Source organism: Bos javanicus, chromosome 3, assembly GCF_032452875.1.
Source record: "Bos javanicus breed banteng chromosome 3, ARS-OSU_banteng_1.0, whole genome shotgun sequence".
Lineage (NCBI taxonomy): Eukaryota > Metazoa > Chordata > Mammalia > Artiodactyla > Bovidae > Bos > Bos javanicus.
In genome coordinates, this window is record NC_083870.1 from 62,799,832 (window position 1) to 62,822,808 (window position 22,977).

The window sequence follows — 22,977 nt, forward strand, 5'->3', positions numbered from 1 at the left end:
GACCCCCCCCCAAAAAAAAAAAACCCATATGTGAACAAAGAAAAGAACTATAAACTGTTCTGTGCAGTATAGTAGCCACTAGCCACTTGGGGCTATTTTAAATTAACAAACATTTAAATAAAATAAAAATGTATCTTTCCAGACACCATATTCGTATTAATCATTCAGGGGCTCAATAACGACTTGTAACTAGTGACTTCGTCTACTGAACTGTGCTGCTATATAAATTCAGAGAATTCCTGTTTAAATTAGAAAAAGTCTCCTTTTAAAGGTACCAGCTTCCAAAAGTTCCCTAAAGAACAAATGAGAATGAATAGCCAGGAGGCTGGAATATCTTGGCATTGTTTTTAAGGAATTATTAGTAATATAGATTGGCTGAAGCTACAGGAGGAAAACTGCACTCTGAAGTCAAAGTCTAAATTATATGCTACACTTTTTAGATTTTAACTCCATGAAAAACTGGTCATAGAATTGACAACTGAATAATACACATATAGCATGTAAAGACAACAACTAACATAGATGTTCAAAAACTGAAAGTGTTAGTTGCTCAATTGTGTCTGAATCTGCAGCCCTATGAACTGTAGCGGGCCAAGCTGCTCTGTCCATGGAATTCTCCAGAACAATAGTACTTCATAAGCACAGTTCCCATATTTCTTATGTAAATATGAAGGTAATAAGAATATAACATTTAACTTAATTGCCTATACATAATATCAATAGTTCTTCAAAATATGGTCATATAAAAGTATATGGAAAATAAACCTGCCTAGATTTAAGTTAAATTTCTTTCTTTTTTATTTAGCATTTCCAAGTTTACTCTGCTGTCTCTGTGTGTCTCCCTCCCTCTTTGCTTTGCTTTCTCTTGTCAATTTAGAAAAACAAGTGAGTAAACTCTATATATAGTAGAAATGTGTGCTGTTATGGTTTTGGCAGCTGAAAAGTATCACACTATATACATTAAGATACACTGACAATGATTTTTTTTTTTTTAACGGCAGCAGGTGCCATAAACTGAAAGAAAGGGTAAAGAAGGGGAGGAGAGACAGGATAAAGAGGAATTGAGGGCTTGGAGGATAAATGACACAGGGAACCTGAGAAGATAGAATGAGAACAGAGCTGCTGGTTCTAAATTCTCTTCACTATGCTAGACTAACATTAAACAGCTGAGACTAATGAAATGTTAATTGTTAAGCTTAAAAATTATCTTATTGATGCCAACAAACACTTTATTAATACTTTGCTCTATAATATAGATTAGTAAGGATCCAAAGTATCATCTAGCATTAATAGTCATAAAGTGGTTTCAGTCCGGAAAAAGTGTTCAAAATTACTGTGAGCTCTGCAGTAGGGAATGTATTTAAAAAGAGAAGTTAAATATGGGTTGTATCTATGACTGCAGCACAATGTCAACTATTCCTGAACCCTTGCACTTCTTGTATATAGCATTTCAAATTTATAAATGAGTCTCCGATCTGAAATGCATCTTGAAATGCATTCCAAGATACAGAAGAGGTGCTGGTCATTTAAGTTATTTATTTGTATTTTTCTTCTAAATCTATGTATTTCAAGCTGTCGAACTACATGTCAAGGATTAGAAAGCAAATAAACATTACTTAGGAATATTTCCATTGACATATCTGTCCATGTTTTCAATTCTTCACTACTTCATAAAACATGTAATCTTAAGACACATCAGTGTCTGTCTATATGTTTTACAATGAAGTCTATCTTCCCAAAAGACCAAAATATTATTTAAAATTAAAATTAGTTAATTTTTTTTTAACAAATTTTCTAGAAACATTTGTTTGGACCTTGTCAGAAGGGTTTCAATTTTACATCATTACATTTTAACCTGCCTAATCAGTTGAACAAAAGTACTTTATGTAAAATGATTCTTTTAGTTGCCTTAGCTACAAATCCCTATAGGATATTATAATTGAAATCTACTCACATGTAAGTTAGGAATAATTATGGCCCCAAATTAAGCCAAACACAAAGTTAATTCAAATAGTCAGCTGCTGCCATTTAAATGGTTATGGAGTTTTATTGTTGCTTAACATTTCTGAATGCTTTTAAATGTACTTTGTTCTTTTAGTCTGTATTTAGTATTTTAGAACAAATAGAAATGGGATCAAGAAGCAAAGATTCACCAGCCTTTAGACTAGAGTCACACCTATATCCAATCTTTTGTCACTAAAGGTTTTCCACTCAATCTTTGCTATCAGTCAATTAACAACACAATTTGAAAGAATGATGTGGCAGCTCTCAAAGGTAAGCTTTCTGGTAAATAAAGCAGGATCCCAGAATCTACACTGAGTGCCATTATTGCAACAAAAGTAAGAGCTTTTGAAAGCTGACAGGGATAGTCTCTGTTTGCCGAAACTCTAAAACAAAGCTAAGGATTAAATGAGCTTCCTGTCCTAAGGAAACAAAAGGGAAAAGATAAGGTCTAAAACCCATACCTGAAGGAGGGGCTGCAAAGGCATGCCTCAGCTTTCCAAAAGACTGCTAATCAGTGTCAAGCGATAAATACAGTGAAAGTTTAAATTATTACTGTGCTTTTTCAGTTTTTCAGAGTTCTGGGTAGTTAATCATTTTCAATAATCGTTTGTACTTTTAAAGAGAAATAATGACATTTTTATAAGAAAAGTATGCCTGTGGCTGTATAACTTCTGAAGATTATCTAAAAGTTGCAGAGAGTTAGCAAGATTGGTCCTTCTGTAATAAGTTATTTATACTTCAAAATAAAGTCAATCAGTACAGGTTTTAATGTGCAATAGTAACAATTTGAAGAGCTCTGAAATAAGCGATTTTTTTTTTTTTTATCTTCATCAAGTTAAACAATGTAGGCAATATACTTTCAGGTATTTCTGAGATATTCTGAATGACAACCTCATGAGTTAAAAAAATACACCAATGATCTGAGGCTAAATATTAAGTTCCACAAAAAGAAAAATGGACTGGCAATAACTAGAGTTTGGCAAAAGAACAATCTTGGCAGGACTGTTTCTTCATTAGCAAACCAAAAACATTTACACTACTAACTAATTTCCAAGTTGTGATTTTAAGTCTAAAATTCCTCAATTCCACCAAAAAATTTTGTAAAACTATTTTGATCTCTAAAATCCTATATAGAATTCTCTTTGTTTAAAATTTGCTGTGCACTTACCTTTTATCTGGCTTTAAAAAGCTAATGAACCTAATGAACTTCATGAATAAATAAATGTAATTTGTGATCTGTATTATCATAAAGCCAAAATAAATTAGATGAGTAACTTTATCTCTGACAGGAAAAGAAAATAAAATTAAAATAAAGAAATAAAAGCTTTGATTATACATAATACTACAAAATGGAAAAACCATTAGATGATCTTAAGTAGAGCTGTTTTTGATAACAGGTTTACATTCAGTACTCTTTTCAATAGGTTTACATCCTTACTTTTGTGGTATTAACATGTCAAGGTAATAATATTGAAGTGAAAATGACAATTCTTAGTTTGAAACATGTTGACTTTGAAAAGTTAGTAAAGTATAAAATTTTCCTAAATGAATTAATAATATACACTTTGTAATACCTGACTTTATAATGCTACTTTAAGTAATAACAATTATAGTATAATGCTATTAAAATGATGCTTCCATGTAACAGAATGAAAGTAGGCCAGATCAATGGGGAATAGAGGAAAATATAAGGGAGAAAGGGTCAAACTGCATTGTTACTCAGGGATTTTTCAATACAAATCATCAGATAAAAGGTCAGTTGAAAGCATACAAAATAGGTCTAAAAGTGTAACAAAATGCAGAAAAGTTCAGTAGAAAGTTCCAAGGTAGCTTAGTTCCTTTTTTAAATAAAATGAATTATAAAACTGAAAGTGATAATATTTTAATATTTCAACTGTGCAGTTAAGTAAGGTAAGAAACAAACTTCAATTTGCAAAGGTAGAAATCAGTGTCATGCAAAACCTGATTCTCTAAATATTTTAATACTTCAAACTCCTTGATCCAGATGTCCTCTCACAGATCATCAGCCTCAAGATCACCTGGGAGGTTATTAGAAATGCAGATTCTCAAGGACCATTCCAGATTCCTGAATCAGAATCTACATATTAACAGTTTCTCCAAGTGAATTAAGGAATTTCCTGCTGGCTCAATGGTAAAGAATTAGCCTGCAATGTGGGAGACTTGGGTTCAACCCCTGGGTTGGGAAGATCCCCTAGACTAGAGGAGGGCATGGCAACCCACTCCATTATTCTTGCCTGGAGAATCCTCAGGGACAGAGGAGCCTGGCGGGCTATGGTTCATGGGGTAGTAAAGAGTTGGACACAAATGAGCAACTAAGACATCACACATAAAGAATCAGACACAACTGATCAACAAAACAACAAAGTGATTTATATGTAGATTTAAATTTTGAGGAGCACTAGTATAAAGAAGATTAAAAACATCCAGCAAGACCTCCCTTACATTTCTTCTCCTGTACACATCCCTTCCTGAACCTTCCTCTCCTTGTATCAAAATATACATTCTCCTTTCCTAGATGAGTCTTCCTGTCCTAGCACTGAATCCCATTTCCCTTCTTTCTGCAAGGGAGACCTGGGTTCTATCCCTGGATTGGGAAGATCCCCTTAAGAAGGGAAAGGCTACCCACTCCAGGATTCTAGCCTAGAGAATTCCACGGACTGTGTATAGTCCACGGGGTTGCAAAGAGTCAGACACAATTGAGTGAATTTCACTTTCACTACAAACAGTCAAAAAAGAAAATTATAAAAAGTACTTTCTTTAAACAATAGAATGCACTTAACCTACACCACATGTCTCTTTCACTTTACTTACAACTTTTGAATCAATCTGCCACCATCAACCACCTCACCACAGCATTCTGTCATATAAAAGTGGGTCGCTTAAAATCCAACAAAGAGCTCTCTCCCCACTACCAACAGCAATGCCCCATCAACCCTTTTTACTGTCTTTGACTAAGTTATTAAGTCCTGGACACTCTTACTAACCTATTATATTGATTCTAATCAAAACCTAAATTTAGTATCAGGCATATGTACTGCTTGGTTTAGATTTTAGTACTACAAAGAGAAAAAGAAAAATCAGTAAGTGGAGAGAGAACTAATGATTAATACAGACACACACACACATTAGATAGACAGGTATACAGCGATATAAGAAATGCTCTATAAATAGCCAGCAAAATAAAAGAGAATTTTACTTAATCTTTTTTGATTAAATCCTTATATGCAAAACAAAACTCTACTTTATCTGAATCCCTCTATTGTTTCCATAAAATTGTTGTGTTTCTTGATATTCTAAAATTCTCAAAATAAAGATTATCACTACAGGGTATTTCAAAAAGTATTTTAATCACTAATGTCCTATTTTTTGCTTGCCAGTCTCGCTTTCTCTCAATTTAACAGGAAAAATTGCTTAAAAACAAACTTTATTAAACAGACTATGCAAAAACAAATCATTTCAGTAGCATTATTATTGGAATCATAACATTAACATTTTCATCCATAGTTCAATCTGTGTAAATATAAATTATGTTTTTCCCTCCTTTTTTTAAAAACTATTTTCCATTACCATTTTTTAATTTGGGTATGTCCCAAATTCATCTACTTTGTTAGTTAAAATCTGATTGATTTCAAATGATTTAATATTAGTCTATTCCCTTCAAAATTAACTGAAACCTTAGCTCTCAACTTATAACAAAGTAATTTCCTAATGATTAAAATTTTAAATAAACGCATTTAAGAAACACAGGGAAATACAAGTGAATAAACATTTAATCTCAAGATTTTTAAGTGGAAAAATAATGTAAGACTTCACAGAAGCAAAGAGCTAAACATCAAAAAGTTGGAAAAAGAGATAAATAAAGCAAATCAAGTAAAATACTGATAACTGTTAAATCTGTGGCTAGTGTTATTTTATAAAATTCTTCTATTTGAAATTTTCTTTTAAAATTAAGCAATATGAATTAAAAGGCAAATACAATTTTTATAATAAAAATGACAAAATGATATCATCAAAGAGTTTAAAAAATAAAAATACCTATAACGACATAAATAGAAAAATTGGGAAAGGTAATGAACAAAAAATTTACATCAAAATTACAATCCGTCAATAAGTAAACCCATATAAAATGGAAAAAAAACATATAAAATGTTTTTGTCCTCACAATTATCTCTCAAATTGCAAATTTAACTTACAATAAGATATTTCTTTTTTTTTTACATGACTGTTAATTCTTTTAAAAATGTAAATCAATGCCAGTAAAGCACATAAACTGGTATTTCACAGATTAGTAATCAAAGTGAACATGGGCATAACCTTTCCAAAAACTAGTTTGGAATATGTACACATGCCTGATATAATAATCAGAGTTCTAGAAATTCACTCCCAGAAAATGAGCAAATATGATGAAAAAGATATAGATATTTAATTTACTTAAAAGAAATTTCATTCAAATGGCCAACAGATAGGGAGTATTAAATCAGTTTTGACATATACACGATAAATTACAATGCAGCTGTTAAAATCTTTTATCTAAATATATAATGACAAGGTAATACAAATTATGATAATAAAGTAGAAAATCAGTATATGGAAAGGAAGAACCTAATTTTGTTTTATACATTGTAATTTTGTTTTATCATGTGTGTTGGGGGAAACAAAGGGAACTATATGGTGGTTAGTTATATTTAGGTCCTAGAATTATGAACAGTTTTAAATTCTTAACTTTTCTTATTTTCTATCCTTTCTCAGTGAGAATGTATTCAGGAGAAGGGGAAAACTTTTAAGAAAAATAAACCCTCAAAGCAAGAATAATGGTGAACATAAAAGTCAAATTCAGTAGAGTCCCATGCTGCTAAGGAAGGATTATAAATGTTGTTTTGGTTCCTAAAGCTCTAAAGCTCTGATATGGAATTCCCTTCTCAGCCTTACCAAAAGATCCCAGGGCCAAGGCTAGGTATTCTCCTGGAATCACTTCTCTCAAGTTGACAAAGGAGTTCAAGAAAAGGGTTGAAAGATGTCATGAGATATTCACTAATCCACATTGATGTCTAATAAATGTAGACTGCACGGCTGTCATATGTCATTCTCTGTCATTGTAGGAGGTGAAAAGAAAATAAAGAGTACCATAGGGTACCAAGCATATGTTTCAGTAAGACACTCCCTTAGTAACGTGTCAGATAAATAGTTCTTAGAGAAATAGCGGCTCTACATTAATACTCATATGTGCTCAATCATTTATATTATCTTAGTCTCTAATACCACAGTACATAAAAAAGTGAAAAGGTGTATTAATTCCAAAAATGAGGCAAGAGATTCATCAAAACTGAAATTACTTCAGAGGAATGAACACAATTACCATTCAGCAAAATTAAGGTGCTCTATATGCCTCCTATGCTTTTAATTAAGCCGCCTTTAATATACTATTGATCATTTCAAACTGTAACAAGAGCTGTGATAAATGTCTAATGTGAATATAAAATCAATATTACAAAAATTCACTTTTGTATGGACAAATTTATGACTTTACTTTTTAGCAAATTACTTCATAATACATTTATTAAATAAATTAATTAAAGATTTATTAAATAAATTTAAAGATTTATTAAATAAATTAAACAAATAAATCTTTGATGCAGTCTTTCCAGTAAGAACACAAAAGTTTAAAAAAATTAAACAGCCAAGCAATAGAGTTTTATAGAGGTATGTTGCGTGGCTGTTGTGTGTAACACACTGACTTATAACACTTTTCCACCAGCAAGAGACTTACTAGTGAATCAACACAGATCATGGACAAATTAACCTTTTCCAAATACTGGAAAAAGAAGCAAGAGAGGCTTAATCTTAAAGTGGAAAATGAGAAGAAAAAGTAAGAAGAAAAAAAATCAACAACCGAGCACTAGAACTTAATCTCCATGTACATTAAATATGCATATTTGGACACTGAATATTGGTATCTAAAATCACCAAAGTATATTCCATCTTTAACTTTCTTAAAGATGCTACTGTTTCCAACAAATAGATTAATATTTTGTTGTTTTTTAAATTTAGAGTCATAATCAGAACTGGTAAAATCCTAGTAGGAGTACTCTGCAGCATTTGGTTTTTAAAAGATCGGAGGAACTTAATATAGTATGTAAGTGGCATTAATTATATTTATATTTTTGATACAGAATTATATCACTACTTATGTAGAAGACATCTGCTGCAAATAAATTAACCCTGCACACATATAACACAATAAAGAATATTTAAAGTGTCCTAAGACCAATATAGCTAGATACTTTCTTAAGGAATAAAATCACATTCATCTGCACTAAAAATATAAATAAAATCATTTTAAAAAATGCTTTGTTTCAAATCAGTGTTAACTTACATAATTTGCAAATTAAAAAAATAAGATGATATTTGCCATGCAGTGAACACAGATATGCTGTACAATTCCTATTAATTTAATGGGAGTTAGTTTAATAGGAGTGATACAGCCAAATCCCCATGTACCTTGCTGAAATTTTCAATCTCAAGTCAATTTTCCACTTGTTTTCTTTCTCAGTACAAAGTTTAAAAAGAGAAAAAAAAAAAATCCCCTTTTGAAGCCTAAAATTATGCCCAAGGAGGCTGATCAGAAGGATAAAGAATCATATGAAAATGTATAGATAACTGGTTACCACTTCTGAATCACAGTGAATTAAATCATAACTTTTTCTGAAAAAACCTTTTAAAGTTAGTTTATATCCACACCCATGTTGCCATATACCTCACCTCAACCACCCATACACATATACTATCACAGTGGTTCTTAACTGTGATGCTGAGCAACATCAGCCTCATCCCAGAAATTTGTCAGAAATGCAAATACGTGGGCCCCACCCAAGAACTTCCAGGTGATTCATCTGCTCCTCAAGTTTAAGCACCACTGCAGTACTCTATTCCACATCCATGCTATTCTCTATGTTGTTTTTCTCTACTGCCATGCTCACGATTGTCTTTACCAAGCTTGTTCAGCCCAAATTGAGATTCAGTTCGAGAATCAACATCACTTCAGGCTAGAAGCATTTCCAGACACATACATACTCACTCAACTACACTTTATCCCAACGCTTCTGAAATATCACCATCATGGCACTTATCACTCTGTTATTACAACTGTTTAAAGCTTTCTAACTATTGAGACTATGACCCTCTTTAAAGATTTATGCTATTCATGTGATGGATATAGAGTGCTTACCATAAGTCAGGCATTGTTCTAGTCACTTGCATGTCGATGAACTACAAAAAAGATCCTTGCCTTTGTGAAGGTGACTTTTCTGTGTGTGTGTAAATATAAATTCTGAACAGCTCATTATATGTATGTAGAAGGCAATGGCACCCCACTCCAGTACTCTTGCCTGGACAATCCCATGGACGGGGGAGCCTGGCAGGCTGCAGTCCATGGGGTCGCTGAGGGTTGGACACCACTGAGTGACTTCACTTTCACTTTTCACTTTCATGCACTGGAGAAGGAAATGGCAACCCACTCCAGTGTTCTTGCCTGGAGAATCCCAGGGACGGGGGAGCCTGCTGGGCTGCCATCTATGGGGTCGCACAGAGTCGGACACGACTGAAGTGACTTAGCAGCAGCAACAACCAATAAAAGAATGAAAGATTAAAAGGAATAAATAAATAGAGGTCTGAAAAAATATTTATGGGCAAAAACAGGTTTTTAAAATTCATATGTGACCCCTAGATCAACTGTTTTCCTGCCACCTAACTATATCCTACAGCCAAACATTTTTTACTGAGACATCATTAACACAAAAGTCACTGTAAAATGTTCTTAGAAAATTTAAAATATAAAAGCTTCTAAGATACTACTTCTACAGCTATGTTCTTAAATTTCCTTAATGTGTGTGTGTATATATACATATATATGTATGTATGTATATATATAAATATTTGAAGCTCTATCTGGCATATCTGGCATTTATACCTGGCATAATAGTTTCTCTGAAATAAGGATAAGCAACAATTTAATGAGTTAATTAACTAAAATTTCAACTAATAAAATCTAATTACATACTCACTGCATAAAGAACTCAACCTGATATCCATATTGCCTACTTTGCTGAAGAACTGCTATTATTTGTAACTTGTCACTTTGGCAAGCCTTCATATATCTTGACTTATACTTGCTAGGGCTCCATTATATAGCAGAATTTAATTCTCCAGGACACAAAAATTCAATTTACTTTCCTACTTACTGATACATGATTCCACAGTGGGTTACTAGTCTTATAAAAACTGGCCAAAAGAACCAAAGCACAACAAAACTGATTTTTGAAAGGCTTGAGGTTAGTTCTCTGGGAGTAAAATAAATTCTAAAAAAAATTCAGAGTATTTTCTGTTTTTTTTATAATCATTTTTCTTGAAAATTTTAAACATAACTTTCAAAAATACACAGGAAAGACTTGCAAGGATAAACAATAAAATATTGTTCCTACTTTGCAAAAATCAGTAAATTTCAATGGATGAAACTTTATTCTATTAAATAGTAGCTTATAAAAAAATGGAGACAGATAGCAATGTAAGATAAGCTAATTCTAACAACTAAACCTTTATACAATTAGCTTTTACCATGGTAAAACACACAAAAATAAGCTTAGTGATCTGTTCTTTAACATGCACACAAAACATGACCTAACTATAATATATACCTGGACTGAGAACAAATATGTAATTCCTTCTTGCATATGTGGAAATTAACCTTTCATATACAGACATGTCAAACAAATCTAAAATTATGTTAAGTCTTTAAAATCAAATACTAAGGTAAAACACTTCTCTAAACAGAAGAAAAGAAAGCCTTGAAAAGGAAGGCACGGTCCCTGGCTGAACACAATACACAGGCTTTTTCTTTTTTTTTTAGTCTAAATTAGTTGCTACTACTTAAAAATCTAATGTCTGGTTTCTACTGAAAAATCGGAAGATTGGCAAAGCAGGCTAAATACTGGAAAGGCAATCATGGGTCCCCCCGCAAGCACTTTCCTGCCTACTGCAGACCTCCAGGAGTTATTTGAGGTTTAGACCCCCGCACAAGACCACGAACTCCTCAAGAGAAGGGACCGTGCCTTGCATATGTCTGAACCCTAAACAACTGGCTCAAATTTAGTCACGCAATAAATGAGGAAGGAGGAAAGAAACCACCTAAAAGCCTTATCTGAGTTTATCAGCAAAGATTCAGGAGCTGACACAAAAAGTGCTCATTTCTGTAAGATCTAAAAAGGTAACAATCACATAAGGGACCCAAAGAAACTCAATGGCTAAAAGGTTAATTTTATATCTTCTTTCCTGTGCTCTCATACCTAACTTTGATAGGTTTTCTCTATAGGTGTTCATAGAGCATTATCTGCTGGCTGGCAAAACAGGTCTATCACGTCACATAAAACTTTTTCTAAGACAAAACCACGTGACCCCTGAACAATGTTGTTAACAGTGCGGTGCGCAGTAACTATGTGTGCTCTCGCAGCTAGCAGTGTGGGTTCCTCCCAGGTTCTTTTTACCTGTAGGAGGGAACTGCTTCAAAAGTAACACCCCCTGGCCTCATGTGCCAAAAAATGAAATTCTCTTAACAGCAGATATGAATCCTGACCTAATAGGTGACACTAGAAATAAAACTGCAGTATCTCATGAAAAAGTCACTAGTTTGCTAGCCCCCTGCTAAGTTAACCAACTGTGTCAGTAAAGTGGTCTCTATTTTGATTGGAAATTTTTTTATTATGTGGACTAATGAGCCACTGATCCACACTTTTTAAATGTATGAAAACATTCAAATATAACAGCACGAATTCAGTTAGTGTCCCCCCTCCAAAAACAGATGCAAAATTATACATGACACACAAGATTTTCATAATTTCAAGCCAGAGATTGATATTAACTCAGTTTCTGCTCATTGTTTATCATTACAGTACTATTCATTCAGACACTACATTTTAATGTTAGATTTGATGTATCTTTCAATTCTGATGTAAAGAGCAATATCTTCTGAAAATAAAATACTAACCCATTTGCAACTTTCATGTGTGACTTAAACCCAGGTGAGCATTATTTACTTCCTGAACACAAAAGTTCTTATTTAAAAATTTTTCTCAACTTGTTATTTATCTAAATTATATTAAGTTATATCAATATATTGAAAGTAGGGGCTAGAACAGAAAACTGGTAACATTTTGAAGCTTATTACAAAGACATTGGAATTATAATCTACTATCTATTAGTTGATAGTATGCCTCTTTTTTCCCTACCTACTATTTTGTTAATAGGTATAAATGGGATGGGACCATTTAAAAGTACATATAAAGCCAATTTTAAAATTCTAAGACATTTTCTTCAAGAATACTTAATTGTGACAAAAAATCCATTACATTTTACATACATTTCTCAGAGATTGTACATTTCTTTCACAGATTTTCCATACTGAATACAATGACTACCACTACCAACTAGCCATAAAATTAACATATTTTAGCGCCACATTAACTTCAGACCTACTCTGTAAAAAAGCACCTGAAAGAACGTCATTTTCACATGGAAATAATATGTAACATTAAAAAAATAATGGATACCAGAAAACCCATATAGTAACTATGGTTTCAATTAGTTAATTAACCCTCTAAGTGTATTCTTTTCTTCAAAAATCAGGTCTGTCTTCAAAAAGATAACATGAGAAAGGAAGAACTAATAAAAAACACCTTTTTCCAGAAAATTAAAAAAAATTATTTATAAGTTTTAGAACAATGACCACACACTTAAGAAGCAGACAAAACTAAAGATGAAATGAAAGAGTTATCATGAAATATTTTCAGTTTTACTGGAAAAATTTAGTCAATCAATAAATGTAAAATATATACCAAAGCAAAGATTTTGGTTTCTTCTCTCAGGACTATTTATAATGATTATATTTATAAATATATGTAAAATATAAATTTAGACTTCTAGCACTTTCTATAATACACAGCTATGTAAAAAACTAATTCAATCATCAGAAAAAGAATATGATATTCAGGAAATCTATTTAATGCTTAATTCTAAAATAATAAAAAATATTCATTCTAGTCACTCCTATATATATATAAAAAGATTGACTATTTTAAGTTTTCCTGAACTTAAAAAGTAAAAATTTAAACTGTATCTTACCTTCTGTATTCGGTAAGAAGCTGATTATAATGATAAACCACAGACTTCGCATTCTGCAACCAGAAGACACCATTATTGATCCCTTTAAATATTTTCTTTGTATTCCTTAATGAATCTAGTTATAAATGCCCAGCTTCATCGAACCCAGCAGTCTGCATCATTGATCCTCATATCTGAAAAACAAACAAATCCATCATTTACTCTATGATCCTACAATGTCACAAAAAATGAAAAAACAATAGCCACAACTCCCCTCTTTCCAACCTTTCTTCCCTCCTCTGAAGCATAAAAAAAGCCATATATTTTGATTCTATATTCAACAGCATTCTGAAAACAAAGCCCCCCAAATTAAAGGTAATCAAAACATATGAATGCACATAGTAGTTATATAAATTCCCAAAGATGAACTTTTCTTGGAAAGATTAAAGTTATTCCAGAATAAATAACTGTCTCTCAATGTCATGTAGTAGTCTTTTTACCAGCTTTAATATATTAATACAATACCTGCAACAAAATTTCATAAATACATATACTTTGCTTCTAGTGATGGTAACAGCAGTATTATCTACTATTTTATCCTATTATCTAGTAAAGTAGATTACAGATATAATGAAAGTTTATTTTTCTACTCAAGGGTGTACAATTTTTAATATATGGTTGTAGCTTTTATAACTATGGCATTCCAAACACTACACTGCAAACTGTTATTTATCTGACTGCTAGTTATTCATAGAAATCATTTAATAATGTGATTGTCTCTTAAATATTTAAGGTTTTAGATTTTCATATATGAGTTTTTCTTACAGCAAAACTTAGTAAGGTCAAACCCATGTCCTTGAGTAGTTTAACCCATCCACTGGACCCAAATAAAAATCTAGACCATAATGGTTATATATCTCCAAATTTGCATCACCATCACTAAAACGAAGAGCCAAGTCTAATTCTAACTAGCCTTTAAGTGCCCAGTTTTTCAACTGAAGAGGAAAAAACCAACTCAGGTGTGATTTAATCAGCATGCCCACGTTCCCAGGGTCACATGAAACCAGATTATTTGCTAGGTTCTACTGCAGTGTTTTACTCCTTTCTAGCATAGCATGAAGAGTCGGACACAACTGAGGGACTTCACTTTCCCTTTTCACTTTCATGCATTGGAGAAGGAAATGGCAACCCACTCCAGTGTTTTTGCCTGGAGAATCCCAGGGACAGGGGAGACTGGTAGGCTGCCGTCTATGGGGTCGCACAGAGTCGGACACGACTGAAGTGACTTAGCAGTAGCAGTAGCAGCATAGCATGAGGAGTCAGAGTAAATACCATAAATACCAGCCTTACAATATACACACTATGAAGGCAGTTCCCAAACAGAGCCAGCCTCCTCATCTAGCATCTGAGCGGAAAGAAATTACAAATTCTTCCTGTAAAGTCTTCCCAAGCTCTCCTTAACCTTTTGCAAATGGTTTTTTAAAGTGAAGCAGTGATGGGTATACCTACCCACATTATGAGGTCGTGTCTATAACTCAAAATGAACTCTTACATTATTTAGATGCTATCTCTAAAGCATAAAGAAAATGTAAAAAAAACAAATTTCCCCTAGATAATGTTGAGCTTTTTATTTCACAGCAGTTAAGGTATTCTGAATTTGCTACCTGCTTAATGCATCATGCTGCTGTGCTTAGTCACTCAGTTGTGTCCAACTCTTTGCAACCCCAAGGACTGCAGCCCTCCAGGTTCCTCTGGCCATGGGGATTCTCCAGGCAAGAATACTCAGTGGGTTGCCATGTCCTCCTCCAGGGTATCTTTCCAACCCAGGGATCTAACCCAGGTCTCCCGAATTACAGGTGGATTCTTTACCAGCTGAGCCACCAGGGAAACCCAAGAATACTGGAGTGGGTTGCCTATCCCTTCTCCAAAGGAACTTCCCCACCCAGGAATCGAAGCAGGGTCTCCTGAATTGCAGGGAGATTCTTAACCAGCTGAGCTACCTGGGAAACCCTTTAATGCACCATATGTGATTCTATTATAGCAGGTCACTATATTCTATTATCAGTTTCCTACAATGTAACTTCAATGGAAAAAAAGTCAGATTCTAAATGGTTTGGAACACTGATCAAGCTATAAAGTCACTATCTTGCTTTGGCAACAAACATACCAGAAAGAACATAAAAAATTAATCTGAAGCTATTATCTAGTGTTTATATATGAAGATTCATAGAACTACAAAAGGAATTAGCAAGACAGTCTATAATGAGTTTATTTTATCATGCCTATAGTTTGAGATAAAGCTGTTTCCCTATATACACTCCATGATCCATAACCAACCTATTTTTTCAGCTCTCTCTAAAACCTGTTAAGACAAAATTAGGCATCATAATGAAAGGAATCAGAACTGGCTTACCTAGTTCTAAGAACACCTCAGATGTTCTTAGAAATAAAACAATAACAAAAGGAAAAGCAAGCTTCCTCCTCAATATGACAAAAATACACAAAGAAAAAAGATACATCAAAATTAATCTGATAGAGAACACATGGCATACAACCCTGCAAAACCAGCTGGCTCTCTATTCATTTTTCACTCTGAGCTCCCAAAGAATATTCAGAAGACAAAACTGAAAGTAAATGTTTCGTTTACAATTGCTGTACAAAGTACCTGCCTTAAAACTGCAAGCTATTTTATATAAAGCACAGAGAGAAGTCAGATAATTTCATGGCCTGTCACATTTAAAAGGCCAATCATGAACAGTTTCTTAAATGCCACAGACTGGTCAATGATTGTATCAAGCAATTAGAATAACATTAATATGTGGAAGAGGTGCATTAATGTTACTTGCAGTAATTAAGTCAGCCTTTGGAATGCTCCCAGTTCAAGCAAAGAATTCTGACTATCCAGATTTTGGCTGTAATAGGTACTTTTATCTCAATGAACTAATGCATATGGGCTGCTTGCCTACATGCACAACTCTTGAACATGTTTCCACTTTCTTCAAGCAACTCAAGATCAGTGTGTCTTTGGTCACTGGCTATTTGAAAGAGTCCTTGTTTGTGGGAAGAAATAGAAGGAAGAAATCAGGGACTGATGACTGCTTTGTAGGAAACAGCTGCCAAGATAGAAAAACCTCTGTTAGTTAAGGGAAAAGGAGGAGGAAACCACACAAGCCAGACCTCTTTTGTGGTCTCTGGCCAGGATAGAACATTTTATGAACTGATTTAACTATACTAAAATTTCAGTGTATTCTTGAGGTTTAAATGTGAAACACAATTTTAAAAATACACTCTAGTCAATTATAAGACAGTATAAATGACTGTTTCTAACAGAAAGAGATTCCAAAATGTAACAAATTCATGGCTTTTTTTCCCACACAAATAAAGCTTAAGTCCATCCATCTGTCTGTTCAATGAGTAAAAGAATATCAAATTGATTATTCTCATTCTACTACATACAGCCACTTTCACATCAAATAAAATTATTTTCAAAAGTTCAAGCTTTAAATGCAATTTTGAAAACAATCAAAAGATTTTACTGCTGTGATTCAAATGAAAAACAACCTTCCATTTTAAAATGTTAATGAAAATTGAAATACTTAGCAGACCACAATTGGCTAAGGACAGAATGAATAAATAATCAAATATTAGTCATATAATGTTTGTCAAATAATCAAACATAGTGAAATTAGTCCCAACAAAACACTGCTCCTAAATCAAACTGGAGCCACAAGATTCTCACTGGCATAAATGGAGCCAACAGACTTGTCCCTCAAACTCTATAATTACCTGCAAAAGGCAGCTCATTAAGTGTTTCACAACGCAAAACAAAAACAAGGAACAAAACCAGGAAAAGGCTATTACACTTTAAACAGAAAAGACTAAGGGATTCCTCATATTAAAAAAAACAATTTTTTCTTACCCTTCCCAAGAACTTCAGGGAAAAATTGGGAGTATGAAGGCATAGCGCACAGATGAAACCCCTCATAATGCTAAGCAGCAGTACATTTCTTAATAAAAACTGAAATAGAACATTTCTACTTAAATTATCAATGACTCTTTTCTTATCCTTATCCTTTAAAATTCAAACAATTTCATCCTAACCCTGTTTCTATAACTACATGACACTGTCTAGCAAACCTCTGTCAAGATTTTTTTTATAAGTATCTTACTACTCTGTCATGTAAAAAGTCAATTAATGCATCATTACTACTAAACCTTCCAAAGCTCAACAACAACTTCCAGGAGCATACCTCAGCACTGTTTATATCCCAACAGTCCTCAATGTTTTATACACTACTTAAAATGTATAGTTAGCCATAGCCATGTAACAGTAACCTGCTTATATTTATTAGCTGCATTAAATATCCTATGCCTTAAATTGTCAGCAAATTTAAGAAATCCTACTAATCAGTTTTAGTATCTCTGTATTTATGTTACATTACTAAAAAAATCATACTTAACTTTATATATGTTGACATCTATTTAGCAAAAATAGAACAAATAAAATCCATTTGTTGAAAAGCTCAATGACAGAAGCAGGATATAGCACGCTTCAAATCAATGGGGAAAAAAAAGATAACTTAAATTTTTCTAAAAATGGTTAACTGAGGTTGATATCGTATTAAGTGCACAGCCACTATAAAGATTCATATCTAAAGCTTTATCTTTGATTTCTTCTCATGGACACTGAACTACTGTGAACACTGGATATTAAGCCCAAACAACCAAAAGCATGAGAACAGGAAAAAGAGCCATCTAAGCGGGAGACCTAACAAAGTTACCCATCCTTGATATCATGTACTAATGCTGTGTAAAATGAAACATTAATGCTTTGGGTAAGCATAAAATTCTAAGCACTAAATGTATGTCAACTCTAAATGAGAGCTAAAGATTTCTGCACAAAATCAGTCTTTCTAATCTAATTTGTGCTATAAAATTATAATCATTATGGGACAGAATTTACTAGCAAATAAAAGCTGCTCTTCTAAAAACTATAGTTACCAAAACAACAGGATGATACCAACCCACTCTGCCCCCACTGAAAAGATTTAGAAAATGAAAAATAAATTACAGAAATTCCCCTTCTTTTAAATAGAAGAGAAAACATGGACACCCTTGGGAGTTTTCTTTCAGTAAGCTGCAGAAGTAAACCCCTGTTATCACTAATCAAAAAGTCTTTTTTTAACTCCAGACCTTTGACGTTCTTTTCCATTTGAGTTTATTTTCTTTCCCTTCACAAGGATAGGGCTGGGCTGGAAATGCTAACAGGGATTTAAAAACCATGTGGCCAAACACTAGTTGCCACTTTCTTTCTCTGATTCATTTCTGCACATATTGGTATCAAATATACAGTACTTGCATTAAACTATTTATTTTAAAGTACCCTTAACATTCATTTTTGGTCTTTATTGAGTCTTCTGCATTGTGAAGACACAGATTCTCCTATGAGAGGACTCAGAGGACCAGCAGAAAAGAGTTCAGGAACGCTCCAGTAAATTACACCTGCTATCTGCCATAATATCTAGGAGTCATGCTGAGCAGGCAAAAGAGGCTTGTACCTGAGGACACTTGGGAGGCACAGACCAGGGCAGTCTGCCATTCTCATTAAAATGCTTCCAGTTGAAATAATAAAAACAAATGGCTGTCATTTTCAAACGAATGCAGGGGACATTTTATGACTGAACATAAAGTTGCAAATGAAGTTTCAAAAGAAGAGGGAAAAAAATGAAGCTACAAACCCAGTTCAAAATATTACCTTATATAACATGAAAGTTGATGGCTTCCCCCAGCAAAAAAAAAAAAAAATCATAAATCCATTTGTTTAAAATATTTTGTACTTATTGTTAAATTATAGTATACCTACAATGTAGAATTTAGTGTTTTCCCCAATCTGGGGGAATGGGAAAGCTATTTTTAAACAGCAGTTCTCTCCAAAATTGACATTTTATTTTTTAACTTTCTAATTATCTGGAAATTTCATGCAACTTTTTTGAATTGAATATAAATTACAGGTACTATGGACAGAAATATTCTGTGAGCACCTACTATGCTAATATGCAAAAGAAACACTGTGTCAGACACATATCACTAACCCTTATATAAAGGTCAATATTTAAAGGTCAGAGTCAGAAGTCTGAGGCTCAGAAAAGAAATTCCATTACTGGAAGTCACTCAGCTAGCAAGTAGCAGAGCCTGAATTCCAATCAAGGATAATTATAAGGACATTTTTTCTTAGGTGCTAAACTATTCACTCAGCAAACATTAACAGGATATACCACATGATAAGTGCTAAGAAACAAAAGAGACAAAACTCCTAACCCTAAGGGAGATTACATTTTAGCTCAATAATAACCTTTTCTAAATAAAATGCTACAATTGCCTGGCACATAGCTGCTGCTGCTGCTGCTGCTGCTAAGTCGCTTCAGTCGTGTCCGACTCTGTGCGACCCCAGAGACAGCAGCCCACCAGGTTCCCCCGTCCCTGGGATTCTCCAGGCAAGAACACTGGAGTGGGTTGCCATTTCCTTCTCCAATGCATGAAAGTGAAAAGAAAGTGAAGTCGCTCAGTCATGTCCAACTCTTTGCAACCCCATGGACTGCAGCCTACCAGGCTCCTCCGTCCATGGGATTTTCCAGGCAAGAGTACTGGAGTGGGGTGCCATCGGCACATAGCTAGGTTCCTCCAAAATGATAGACTACACAGATAAACTAAATAGTTTACTTATATTATTTCATGAAATCTTCACAACATCCTGAGGAAATACAAAGTATCATCCCCAATTTCCCTTAAAATGAGAATACTTAACCTGTTCAAGGACAGTAAATAGTAACAGGACTGGGATATAAGACCATGGTCTACAATCACTATTGTCACTAATTAAGTAGTTCAGATAAACCTACTCACTTTGTGTGTTTCATTATCTTTCCCTTTGGAATCAAAAATAGAAATAGAACAAAGTCATTTTGGGATTATGAAAGTGAAGAAATACCAAAAGAATAATGAGTTGATTTTCAAAATGTTTACATAAGTAAAACTAACATCCCTCAGGTAATGATAGCTAAATGTTAATTTTTAGTATTTCCAGTGAGCCATCATAATTTTATTCATTTTTAGTGCTAGTTTAAGTACTCACAATATATGTTATAAATTAACAAATTATTCTGGACAGATGAATCTTATGAACCAAAATACCTGTGAAGTTGGTTATGAGTCAAATTACAAACCTAAGTATTTCATCAAATAGAATTAACAATGAATCATAATAGTCATGGAAAGAACGTTTTAATGTTAATATCTATGATATTATGGTCTCATCACTGTTCATGCGAACAGAAAATAAAAAATTCAATGTTGCTCATGAGATGCAATCTTATACTCAGCTAACTATACTGGATCCTTTGTTCATAAATCATTGTTACTAGCCATTCTCTGAATCAATATTCAGATTCCCTCTTGGTCTATATATATAACCACTAAATGAAATAATAATGACCCAGGATCTGCCATATATTAGATCATCAATATCACCATCAGGGGTTTCTTAAATGTAATGAGGTAATCTGAGTAAAGTATGTCAAATGAACTTAAAAATGAAAAATTAACTATAGAGAATATGTGATGAGAAGCTGAAGAAAATTTTGTGAAGTATATAGCACATTGCCTTTTATAATCAATAAATGATAAAATTCAGCTGCAAGCTATATCAGTATATATAGTGTCATCTCAACTTGCAATTCTAAAATAAAATAAATAATGTTAACAATAAAATTGCATGTATGTCAGTTTAAGCCAATGATTAGTGATTACATTCTAGATATTTTTGATACTGAAATGAGTGTTACCTATTAATTATTATATTTATGTATTGGTCCTGTGTTAGGTTCTAAAAGGATTATGAAACAGATGAAGATATGATTGCCACTTTCAAAAAATTAAGTCTTCTAAGGATAATTAAATACATTAGAAAATGATTAAGACCCCAAATATGCATTAATAACTGCTAAACTCCCCAAAATTTAATGGTAATAAAGATACTTTACACTAAAATTATGAAAGAGAAGAGAAATAAAATTTACGAACTTGTGTTTCCCTTGAAAACCTTGTGTACCTTGCAGGCTTAAGTCAACCAATATCATCGCCTTTGCGGGAAAACTACACATGATCAAACAGCAAGACGACATAAGGGACTTCTTCCAAAAGAGGCAAGTTCCTGTGCCTTAACCAAGGTCATTCTTCATGAAACTCTGCATTCCATATTCTATGTTCTGTGTCTACAAGCAAAACTTAAAATAACAGTATTTTATTGCTGCTAAGTCACTTCAGTCGTGTCCAACTCTGTGGGACCCCATAGACAGCAGCCTACCAGGCTCCTCCATCCACGGGATTTTCCAGGCAGGAGTACTGGAGTGGGTTGCCATTGCCTTCTCCATCACTACTTTTGAAAACCAACTTCATTAACAACATTAGAAATAAAGCTGTAGCTTAAGTTAATGAACAGAACAGACTCGAACTTCCAGTGTTAGACTGAGATTCTATGTGGTCTAGAGGTCTGATTCTTTAAAGACCATTCAAAGACTTGTAGGGGAAGGAAAGAAAAATATTTATAGACACGATTAAGAAACAGCATGGACTGAATTATTTTGAATGATTGTTAAATATTTTAAAAAATTAAAAACATAAACTGTAGTTCATTATAAAATTAAAATACAACTTTATGTTTCAGTGCTTCTTAATTACTAAACTCATGGAGTGAGGGAGGTATGTGGTTTTTAGAAGAAGGATTTTCAACTTTAAAATATAATTTTATAATCTCTATTAAAATTTCAGGTAACATTAAAGTGGGAACAAAACTGTTTAATAAAAAGAAATATTGCTTATAAAAGGCTGAGAAAAACTGACTAGAAGCTTGAATTACCTGTCAAGACTCTTATCTGGTAAAACATGTATTTCTGCAGCATTTCAGCAATTTTTAAATAAATCTTCCTAATCAGAATACTGATATTTGTGAAAAATATACCCCCTGTCACTCCTCCACATAAAAAGCAAAACACTGTCCTTAATAATTACCAAAGATAACAAGTAATTCTTCAAATCTCTTAATCTAAAAATTATCAATAATATCCCATTATGTTTAGAAAGATTAGAAGCAAGAAATTATACAGACTGATATTATAAAGTAGAGATCAGGAAAAGTTTTTCTGTAGAGGAATAGATAAGTAAATATTTTAGGCTTCAAGGACCACAGCATCTCCATCACAACTATACAATTCTGCCTCTATAGCACAAAGCCTGTCATAGACAATGCGTAATGAATGGGCACGGCTGAGTGCCAATAAACTTTACTATAAAAACTGCCAGCCAGTTTACCAACTCTTGCTCCCATACAAGATGGGGACAACTGAACACAGTTCAGTCAAATAATGAACTGATCAATATCAATGTCTACCAAAATATTCAAACCGACTTCAGTCTATTATTTTAAGAAATATTTAAATGTTAAAGATAAATTAACCATGTTGGAACAAGAAAAACAAAATAAAGCAGCATTATATTGACCATAACAAATTAGTGTTTCAGTGTGTGTGTAACAGAGCCAGATGGACAGCATACAGTGATTGGGGAGAAACTCCAGAAAAGAAAATAAAAGGCATTACCACAGAAGCTATATCTTACTACTTTGGCAGGGTAGAAGGTAAAACCAATCAAAACAGTAAGTAATGGGAGGCTGAAAAATAATGAGGTTTAGACAAGGACCCTTGAGGTATTCTACCACTAGTATGATGGTTTCAAATAGCTGTCAGTAAA

The 22,977-nt window shown here is 33.3% G+C and overlaps 1 protein-coding gene across 18 annotated transcripts in view; it reads right to left on the reverse strand.

Annotated features, from left to right (window-relative positions):
* Window positions 1–22,977, reverse strand: part of ADGRL2 (adhesion G protein-coupled receptor L2) — a 201,760-nt gene that overhangs the window by 152,544 nt on the left and 26,239 nt on the right. For all 18 annotated transcript variants that reach the window (XM_061411467.1, XM_061411470.1, XM_061411468.1 and 15 more), the window contains exon 2: window positions 13,195–13,367. In XM_061411467.1, coding sequence (XP_061267451.1) covers window positions 13,195–13,267 — 73 coding nt within the window. In that variant the 5' untranslated portion in view covers window positions 13,268–13,367. The remainder of the gene's footprint in view (window positions 1–13,194; window positions 13,368–22,977) is intronic.